Source organism: Crocodylus porosus, unplaced genomic scaffold (assembly GCF_001723895.1).
Source record: "Crocodylus porosus isolate Cpor-Errol unplaced genomic scaffold, CroPor_comp1, whole genome shotgun sequence".
Taxonomy (NCBI): domain Eukaryota; kingdom Metazoa; phylum Chordata; order Crocodylia; family Crocodylidae; genus Crocodylus; species Crocodylus porosus.
In genome coordinates this window covers 46464669-46474306 of record NW_017728907.1, presented here as the reverse complement: position 1 = coordinate 46474306, position 9638 = coordinate 46464669, and the positions used below count along the sequence as shown (strand labels likewise).

Here is a 9638-nt window from a genome sequence, read left to right as displayed (position 1 = left end):
TTGGCTCTGGTGACAGACAGGCAGCGTGGGGCTTTTGGGACCTACTGTGGCCGTGCAGCAGAGCTGGCAGCAGCACAACGGTGCCCTCATGCCAGCATCTGCCCACCTGAAGCTCAGCTTCCCCTGCCCTCATGGGCCCAGTGGTGCAGCTGGGGGGCAGGCGTTCAGACACCAGCAGCCACAGGAGGTGGTGGTGCCTATGTCGGGGGAGCTCAGCCCCCTGCCTTAACTTGGGGTGCAAGGAAGCACCAGGCACACCCTGCTCACACCCGCCAGAGGAGAAGAGGAGGGAAGACCATATCATCACGACCAGATTTAATGCTGAGCTGATACGACCCGGCCCCTGCTGCCGTGGTCCAATGGGGGGAGCCGGGATGGGTTTTGGTCCCACTGGTCTTCCCCCAGGCACGGCGGCCCCGGGGCAGTGTCGGGTCCCGTGGCCAGGCAGGGTCACTTGTGCCGGCTGAGGTGGCGGGAGTGTGTGTGCACAGCTTCCACGAAGGCACCCACATGCTCGGGGCTCACGTCGGGGTACAGTCCATGACCCAGGTTGGCAATGTAGCGCTGGGTCCCAAACCCTTCGAGCATCGTTTTCACCAGCTCCCCGATCCGCTCCTGGCCGTGCAAGGGCGACATTGTTACCCCCATGCAGCCCTGGCCCTGGCAGGGTGGTGGCCAGGCTCTGCTTCTCCTTCTCTAGGTCTCGGAAAACTGTGCTGCCCTTTTCCCCAGACCTGGGACACGGATACCCTCCACACCCTGGATGCAGGGAAGCTGAGGCAGGGGGAGGCAACCTGCCCCTGAGGGAAAGGGAGCCTCCGTTCCCTACCTTGGGTGCGTAGAGGGCACAAGGGTCCAGGTTGCCTTGGAGGGTCACGCACAGGCCTGTCCGCTCCCTGCAAGAGAAGCAGGTGAGTCCCTGCGCACGGCTGGGGGATGAGATGTGTCTCCAGGTCCCTGCTATCGCCCAGGGCTCCAGACGGGGCCGAGCAGCCTGCATGTACCCCAACCCTGCCTGAGTCCACCCCAGCTGCAAAGAGGGCCCCGCACTGGCCCCCAGGATGGCTTGGACCCACCTCCCGGCCCAAAACCCTGGCAGTGCTGTGGCCTCTCTGCAGCACAGGAAGGAGCGGGGGCTGGTGCCAGGCAGGTAGCACTGCCCACACACACTTGCCCCAGCTGGGCAGGAATCATACCGCGCTTCCCGGGGCTGGATGGTCCAGTCAAGGCCGACCACGTCATAGCCGGACTGCGCCAGCTCCTCCAGCGCATAGTGCGCGTCCTTGGCAAAGACAATCTGGGCGGAGAAAGACAAGGAGCCTGGGTCAGTCACAGGGCTTGGGCACGATGGGCTCCCTCTGCTGCCAGCCAAGCACCCGCCTTGTCTGCTCAGCCCATCCACCCTCCCGGGAGCGATGGGAGAGGCGGCTGCAGGCCTGAGCTCCCGTGCTGCGTAGGGAGAGACAGCCCTGGCCCCCAGACCAGCAAACACCTGCCGAGGAGAGGAGGCCATGCACTCAGCCCATGGTCAGGGAAACCGAGGCAGAGCAGCTGCCAGTCAGTGACCGACCCACATGGCAGAGGGGGCTCAGGTGTCAAGTGGGATGAGAAGTCTAACAGGAAACCACGCTGGGCTGGCTTAGGTGACCAGCCCAACGTAGGCCAAGGCCTGGCCCAGAGCGGGGCCGTTCGAGAGCCCCTGCAGCTGTGGCAACAGAGGTTGTGGGCAGCTGCCCCAGCTCAGATCCGCAGCCCAGGAACCACCTTCTCCCCCTGCCCCGCAGGGCTCAGGCACCCCCCATGACCCCGGGGCGGCCTACAGGCAGGTTCTGCTAGACACTAGCTTGGCCCCAGGACCAGTGCCGGGGATGCCGCGGCTTCCTCACACCACTGCTGCCTCCCCGTGGAGAGCTGGGGTAGCAGCACCGGCGTGGGGTGGGGAGAGAAGGCAGGGCCACTGGCAGAGGGAAGCAGGGCCTGGACACGGCCTCCCCTGCAGCCACAGGCAGGGCCTGTCCCTGCCAGCGAGGGCAGCGCCGTCCCCTGCCCCCATGCTGCTGGCAGCCCAGCCAGTCACCTCACCATGGGCACGGCAGGCAGGGCAGCCTCCTCCAGCCTGCTCTTCACCCGCTGCGCGATGTCCCGCAGGTAGGGCAGGGCAAACTCCCCAAACTGCTCCGGGCCCAGGTGTCCAGCGTGGGACTCAAACAGCTGCAGCGCCTGCCGGAGTAGAGGTGGGTATTGGCTTGGGTCTCCCTCGGCCCAGCCCCTCATGGCTCCCAGGACCCCCTTCTCCTCCATCCCCAGCAGCTTTAACCCTTTAGGCTCACAGACGCTTTAGCCCACCCACACCCCAGGGACAAGTCCTTAGGGTTCAAGGCTCCAGGGTGGTTTGCGCCCCAGAATCCCAGTCAGGCTTGGCAATGACCCGAACCTCCCCCAGAGCTGCCCCACTTCCCGGGGGAGACTAACCTGTGCGCCGGCCGCCACTTGCCCCACCAGGTATTGCACGATGAGGTCCGCCAGGAGGCGCAGGAGGCGGTGGCTGGCCTCGGGGTGCCGATACAACCAGGCCTTGGCCTTGGCCATGGTGTTCGAGCCGCCACCCTCGATCATGTAGGACATGAGCGTCCACTGGGCAAGGAGCAGAGACAGAGGCAGCGGCAGCAGCGTGAGGAGCGGTGCCAGGAAGGGCAGGGGGCCTCACCCCAGCACCCAGCAGAGCCGCCCCCGTCTGTGGGATGAGGAGAAGGGAAGGGGCCGGGTTACAGGGCACAGTGAAGGGTGTTGGGTAACTCCCAGGCTTCTGAGCTGTGCTGGTGCCCCCCGCCTTTTTCTTCAGGGGGTTTTTAAGCCTCCCCCCGAGGCGCTGGGTGCTGCTGCAGCCCTGGCTGGGGACGGAGCTGTGCCGATGCTCCTGCTGGCACCGACCCTGCAGGGTCCTGGCTGGAGGGTCTCGCCTCTGTGTTCAGGCTCAGACTGATGCTGCACTGGGGTAGGAAGGGACCTGACCCCACAGTTGGGTTCACAGTTTCACAATTAGTAGGGTTGGAAGGGACCTGAGCAGATCATCAAGTCCAACCCCTGCCGTGGCAGGAAAGAGTGCTGGGGTCAAACGACCCCAGCAAGGTGACTGTATAGCCTTGGTGCAGCCTGGGGGGCAGAGGGTTCACTTTCCTCTGCAATGGGGGCTGTAGTCTCTTGGGTGTATTGTAATGAACTTCTTCCTAACTCGCAGGGGCAGGACATTGGCAGGACCCTTGGTGCCACCCAGAGCCACAGTTGGGGCAGGGAGCCAGGCTGCCTGCCCCACCTGGGGCACAAGCACCTCCTGTTGCCCATGCTGAGAGGCACAGGATTGGGACTCACTGGAGCGCCAGAGAAGCCGATGAGCGGCACCTTGCCTTCCAGGCGGTGCCGCGTGAGCGTGATGGCCTCAAAGACGTAGCCCAGCTCCGCTGCCACGTCCACCTTCGGCCGCAGCTTCAGCAGGTCCTCCACCTCCTTCAGGGGCTCTGGGAAGGTGGGCCCTTTGCCGGGGACCATCACCACTTCCATACCCAGTGCCTGGTGGGGAGGATGGAGGCTGCGTGAGGAAGCAGCCGCAGCTGGCGCCTGTGCCGCATTCCTCCAACGGCATCAGCTCCCAGCTCCCTGCTTCCTTCTGCGAGCCCCTGCGCATACCTGGGGCACCACTAGGATGTCCGAGAAGATGATGGCCGCATCCAAGGGAAATCGCCTTAGCGGCTGCAGGAAGACTCAGGGTGAGGGAGGCACCCAGAGCAGCATGACTTCCCAGCAGTCTCTGCCCCCAGGCTCGGGGAGCTCTTCCCCTGGGTATCCAGCCCCATCACCCTCTACACCTAGAGCTGAGGGCTGGTTTAGGCCTCCATGACGAGTGGCCTGGCTCCTGTCCCTCACCTGCAGGGTCAGCTCGCAGCACGTCTTGGGGCTTCGGCAGGTGGCAAAGAAGTCCTGGGTGGCACGGGTCTCACGAAACTCTGCAAACAGAGGGGCTCAGCCAGGTGCCCAACACCCCAGGGGGCAAGTGGGATGTTCTGTGGCTGAGGTGGTGGATGTCTCGGCCGGGGCATGCCCAGAGGTGGGGTGCAGAGGGAAGGATGGAGATTTGGTGGCTCCCAACCCACAGCCCGCTGCCCTGCGGGCACCCCCCATCCCCACCAACCAGTTGACACCCCACCTGGGAGGTAGCGCCCGGCCTGCCGCATGCACCAGACGGGCGTGTACTCTGTCTTGTCTCCTCTCGCCGCCCTCAGGAACGTGTCATTCTTCAGCTCGGGGAATCCCTCAGGGCTGAAACAGAGGATGACAGTCACCGTGCTGGAGTGAAATGCCCCCTGAGGAGTGGGAGAGCCCGTCCAACCTCCCACCCGGAGCAGAGTGGGGGAGCCAGCCAGGGCTGCCACATGCCCCACTGCTGACATGATCTGGGGTAAGTCCCGCGCTCTCTCTGCCAGTGAACCCAGGCTGACCCCAGCCTTACCCCCAGACTGGGCGGGGCTGGGGGGTGCGATCAGGCTGGGGAGGGAGGCCAGGCCTACCCCACCCTTCCAGGGCAGTCCCTCTGCCCCTACATAGATTTTGTAGACATTCGGGCTGGAAGGGACCTCGGGAGATCATCGAGTCCAGCCCCCCACCCCAGGGGCAGGAAGTCAGCTGGGGTCATAGGATCCCAGCAAGATAAGCATCCAATTTACTCTTGAAGGTGTTCAGTGTCGGTGCTTGAGCCGCCTCGGCTGGCAGACTGTTCCAGACCTCGGGGGCTCGGACAGCAAAGAAATTCTTCCTTATGTCCAGCCTGAAACGGTCTTGCAGGAGTTTGTGACCGTTTGAGCTCGTCACCCCTTGGGGCGCTCTGGTGAACAGACGTTCCCCCAGGTACTGGTGGTCACCCCTGATAAACTTATAGGTGGCCATCAGATCACCCCTGAGCCCGCGCTTTTCCAGGCTAAAGAGTCCCATGGCTCTCAGCCTGTCATCGTAAGATCTGGTTTCCTGACCTCTGATCATGCGCGTGGCTCTCCTCTGGACTCTCACCAGCTTCTCCACATCCTTTTTGAATTGTGGAGCCCAAAACTGGACGCAGTACTCCAGCTGCGGCCTCACCAAGGCCGAGTACAAGGGGAGAATGACGTCCCAGGATTTGACTGAGAAGCATCTATGGATGCACGCCAGCATTTCGGTTGCTTTACTAGCCGCAGCATCGCATTGCAGGCTCATGTTCATCCTGTGGTCAATGATGACCCCCAAGTCCCTTTCATCCATAGTGCTAGCCAGCGTAGCACTGTCGAGCCTATAAGAAAGCTGCAGGTTTTTCCTCCCAAGGTGGAGGACCTTGCATTTTTTGGTGTTAAACACCATCAGGTTCTCGTCTGCCCATTTGCTAAGCCTGTCCAGGTCAGCGTGGAATACCCGCCTGTCATCTGGCGTGGATGCTCTGCCCCAAAGTTTGGTGTAAATTTACCGCAGGGTAAATTGGCTGAGAGCCCAGACCTGTCTGCCCATCCCCAGCCCATGGTCCAGGGGAGCAGGGCAGCCAAGTTCTCTAATAAGAGAGCCTAGAAGCCACCCTCTCCTCCCAGGACAGTCTCTGCAGGGTTCTGGCTCCAGTAGAACCAGTGCCCCCATTCCCAGGGCACTGGCCTTCACCTCTGCTCACTGGCAGGAAAGGAGGCCAGGACCCTCCAGCACAGAGAGAACAATCCTACCGTGGATGTGGGGCATGAGGGGCATCATGCCCCAGCCCCTGCTCCCGGCTGCCCAGTCCCCATAGCCACCCCAGTTTGGAGTCCCCCAGGCTGCAGGGACACACACCCTCCTTTGCTCACACTGCATGATGCTGGCTCCAAACTGTCACCATGCACTGGAGGTAAGCAGCCTCTGCCCTGTGCCCCCCAAGGCAGGATCTCGCCTGCCCCAGTGTCTTGGTCAGGCTGTGCATTGCTGGCTGCACCGTGCAGGGGGCCCAGCATTGCCTGCTCCAGAGCCGTTCCCAGCAGCAGAGCCACATCCCTCCAGGCCTGGGAAGCTCTTGGCATGGTGAGAAGAGGCTGGGCAGGACACCAGGCTTCACTGCCTGGATGTGACCCGGGGGTGCTCCTACCCAGCCTGGCAGAAAGGACTTAGCTTTATGGCACCCCACCAATACTCACACACAAGGCCAAAGCAGCACAAATGCCTCCGTGCCCAGTCCAGCAGGAAGCCCTGTAACAGCAGCTGCTATGGGACTTCCCTCCCCTCCCTGAAGGTATTAAGCAGAGTTTGGAAGAGGTGAAGATAAGCCAGGGATGCCCGACTGCAATTGCTGTCACCCCCTTGTCTGCCTTCCCCCCTCTAGCTACGCTGAGGTTGCGGACCACATGCCCCCTTTCCTCGTGGCTTGGAGATGATGGAACCGTTTGCAGGGCCCCAGCTGATTAAGTTATCTGCAGCAGCGGCGGCTCCTACCCCCAGTGCCTGGAGTTATCTCAGGAAGGGCAGGCCCCAGCCTGGGCCAACGCGCTCTGCCTCGGGCCCTCCTGGGCCCTCCCTGCTCCATGGGCTGTGGGCAAGACTCCCTATCTCAGCTGTGCAGACCTGGGAGGTGATCAGGGCCCCTGTGGGCTGGGACAAGAGTGAGGGTTGGTTTCATCGCCATGTGGCCAGAGTCTCCCAGCCCCATGGGGGATTCAGCTCTTTCTTAAGGAAGCCTGGGTTTTTTATAATTATAAAATATGTGACAGCCTCCTGGCACAGCGAGAGGAGGGCAGACAAGACCTTCCTGGAGGAACCAGGCTTGGGCGCAGACCCCGCACTGCCCAGGGCACAGTGCCCAGAGTCACCGGGGTGCAGTCCACCTGCTAGTCAGTGCAAGCCTGCAGCTGCCCCCAGCCCCCTGCCACAGTGAGGTTTTACGACTACATTTCCTCCATCCTTTCAGCACATGTCTCCGGCCTGCTGCTCTGTGAAAGATTTAACAGGGACAGCAGAAACAGAGGCTATGAGGCAAGTCAGGAAGGGCCGTAAGACACCAGCTGAGTGAAACCAGGAGAGACTCCCTCTGCTGCAGACTCACGCTGCCACAATATGCAATGCCCCGTAAATTAAAACGCTTCATCAAGTCTGGCGGATTGGGCTGGGATCGCACCACCAGAAAAATTGAGGATACCACTGACAAGCCCCATTTCCACCGTTGGCTTCTTTTGGGTTTTGAAATGGCCTTTCCCCCCCCCTTATCCTCTTGTGTGATATCAATGCTAAATGCGGTCGAACCGGAAATGAAGTGCTGATTGAAACTGTCCCTTGGAGAAGTCTCCCGCGTGTTTTCCTGTTCATCCCAATTCACAATAAATCCATTTTTCAAAAACCCTGAGAAAGCTTTGGGACGTGGGCTCCATATCAGGTGGGGTTACTTTACGGTTAGGGCTCCCAGGCTCTGGAATGGGCCAAGGGGGTCTTCAAGAGGAGGTTGGATAGATATCCGGCTGCGGTATTATGATCCCAGCACTCCTTCATAGATTATAGTTGTTCCAACCATTGATTTAACTTGTATCTGCTCCCTGCCCTCCCGTGTGTTAACTCTGCCCCATAACTAGGTGTCACCTGCGAGCTCGGAGAGGGTGCTCCCCGCCCCCAGGCACTCACCGCCGCGGCCCGTTCTCCTCCATGCTCCCGCGCTCTGCGCTGGTCACGCCCCCATACGCACTGTGGGCGCCGCCATCTTGGCGGTAGGCCACGCCCCCAGGCGAGGCCTGCCCGCTACTTCCGGGTTCTCTTTAGCTGCCTCACGCAGTGCCTGCAGGACCTCGCGCCAGGAGCAAGGCGGCCACGCGCCGCCTGAGCCGAGCGGAGGTTACCGTAAAGCCTGGTGTAGTGGCGCTGCACAAAGAAGGGAAGGCAAAGCGGGGTGGCGCGCGTGCGCGGCTGAGGTGCAGCGAGTGCGCGAGGGCTCAGCCAGCAGAGCGAGGCCGTGCAGCCCTGCCCCTCTCCCTGCAGCCCAGAGCCCAGCATGGGTGCCCCGGGCATGCAGCAGGTGCAGAGTGGTCACCCCCGTCTCCTGCAGCCTGCCCCAGACCCACCCATGCACGCGCGTGCACAGACATTTCATTTTGAACCAGCCCTTGGGTGGGTCTGGGGCAGGTTCAAAATGAAATGTCTGTGCACGTGCGTGCATGGTGTTTCATTTTGATCATGGAAAAATGTGGATTTGTGGTTACTGTTTTTAACCTGAAAACTGGGGATTGTTTTTAAATCAGAGAACACTGGGATGGCTGGGGATCTTGACAGGCCTCCCCTGCAGCCTCTGCAAGTACTTACCGTTCCCAGGTCCCCGTCCCTGCTGCCCTCGCCCAAGTGACTGCGCAAGGAGAAGTGGGGCTTGGTGCCCGAGGAGGAACCCACCCCGGACGCCCAGCCCAAACCCAGCTCTTTATTCCCCGCAGGCGACTTGATTTGTGACCCAGGGTTAGATCTTTTTGATCAGTCCAGACGCGTTTGAGAGGCCGTGGCCAGCTCTTCAGCGCCGAAGGGCGGAAAGAGCCGCTTTGAAAAGGGGACAGGGAAGGAGCTGATTTCAGCCTCCTGCCACCCTGAGCAGCTCATTCGGCTGCTGCACAACTCTGGGCTTGGAGAAGGGGCTGGGGCTCCTCTTCCACGCGTCCCCTGGTGCAGCGAGTGCCGCAGGTAGGGGCCCAGACCCTGCCAGCCCAGCCCAAAACGCCTTGTTCCCTGAGGAAGAGCGTGCCCGAAAGCTAGCCGAGAACAACTTTCCCAACGATTTAGTTGGCCTAATAGAAAAATCACATTTACCCAAATAACCTTGTCTGCCTTCCACCTGCAGCTTCCTCCCCGCAAAAATCAAGTCTGTTTTCTACCCAGGGGACTTCTTACCATCTTTAGATCTTCCTGAGCCCGAGGAAGGGCGCGTGTGCCCAAAAGCTTGCAGAAAAAGATCCTTTCTTTTGAGACTTGTTTTTCAGCTGGTCTCATAAAAGGTGTTGCCCCTGAACCAGGAGCCCAGAGGGCCGCACCGCTTCCTCCCTGCCAGGCGCGGGCTGCGCGAGATCCACGCCGTGTTTCGGGGTGCTGCTCCGAGGCCAGGGGCACACCAGGGTCTGCGTGTAGCTGGTCGACCAACTAAATACTCGGGGAAATTGTTCTTGGGCAGCTTTTGGGCACAAACCCCTTCCCCAGGCCTGAAGAAGGGCGTCTCTGCCTGAAACGTGTTCTTGTCCGGCCTTCAGGCACGAGCCCTCCTCCAGCTCGCCCTTTTTAAAAAATTTGTGCCCAAAAATTGTTCTCGCCCAGCTTTGGGGCACGGCCCCCTCCTCATCTCTCTTTCTTTAATGTTTGTGCCTCAGAATTGTGCCTGAAACTTGCTCCCCTCCGAGCCCTCTCCTGAGCTCTTCTTTTTTGATGTTTGTGCCTGAAACTTGTGGTTGGCCATCCTGTGAGCGCGGCCCCTTCCGAGCTCTTTCTTTAACGTCTGTGCCTGTAAACCGCTCTCGGCCGGCGCGCCGGGCGCCTCTCCTTGGTAACCGGTGCCGCGCAGGCGCAGAGCGCAGGGGCGGTGCCGCTTCCCGCCCAGATGCACGGTAGCACGTGCAGCTTCCGGTCGGCGCAGAGCCCGCCCTCCCCTC

General features: G+C 61.2%; 2 protein-coding genes across 2 annotated transcripts in view; one reads left to right on the top strand and one right to left on the bottom strand.

Moving 5' to 3' along the window:
* Positions 1–300: 300 nt before the first annotated feature.
* On the bottom strand, positions 301–7775 carry UROD (uroporphyrinogen decarboxylase). The gene is made up of 10 exons (XM_019531327.1): positions 7645–7775; positions 4202–4314; positions 3922–4001; positions 3685–3747; positions 3370–3567; positions 2473–2634; positions 2083–2220; positions 1197–1297; positions 830–896; positions 301–615 (listed from the first exon to the last, which is right to left on the bottom strand). The coding sequence occupies exons 1-10, from the start codon at positions 7665–7667 to the stop codon at positions 451–453; spliced, it is 1110 nt and encodes a 369-aa protein (XP_019386872.1). The 5' UTR covers positions 7668–7775; the 3' UTR covers positions 301–450.
* A 233-nt stretch (positions 7776–8008) lies between these two features.
* The window catches only part of LOC109306994 (E3 ubiquitin-protein ligase HECTD3-like), a 20796-nt gene continuing 19166 nt past the window's right edge, over positions 8009–9638 (top strand). The window contains exon 1 of the mRNA XM_019530618.1: positions 8009–8032. Within this exon, the coding sequence (XP_019386163.1) occupies positions 8009–8032 (24 nt within the window). The remainder of the gene's footprint in view (positions 8033–9638) is intronic.

What these genes read in the sequence shown, in the direction of transcription:
- UROD (XM_019531327.1), bottom strand. Translation starts at nt 7,667, where the DNA reads ATGGAGGAGAACGGGCCGCGGCG. An exon ending in GCTGCGAGCTGACCCTGCAG is followed by an intron (nt 3,748 to 3,921) that starts GTGAGGGACAGG and finishes GTCTTCCTGCAG; the next exon opens with CCGCTAAGGCGATTTCCCTT. An exon ending in CCCTGCCTGCCGTGCCCATG is followed by an intron (nt 1,298 to 2,082) that starts GTGAGGTGACTG and finishes TTCTCCGCCCAG; the next exon opens with ATTGTCTTTGCCAAGGACGC.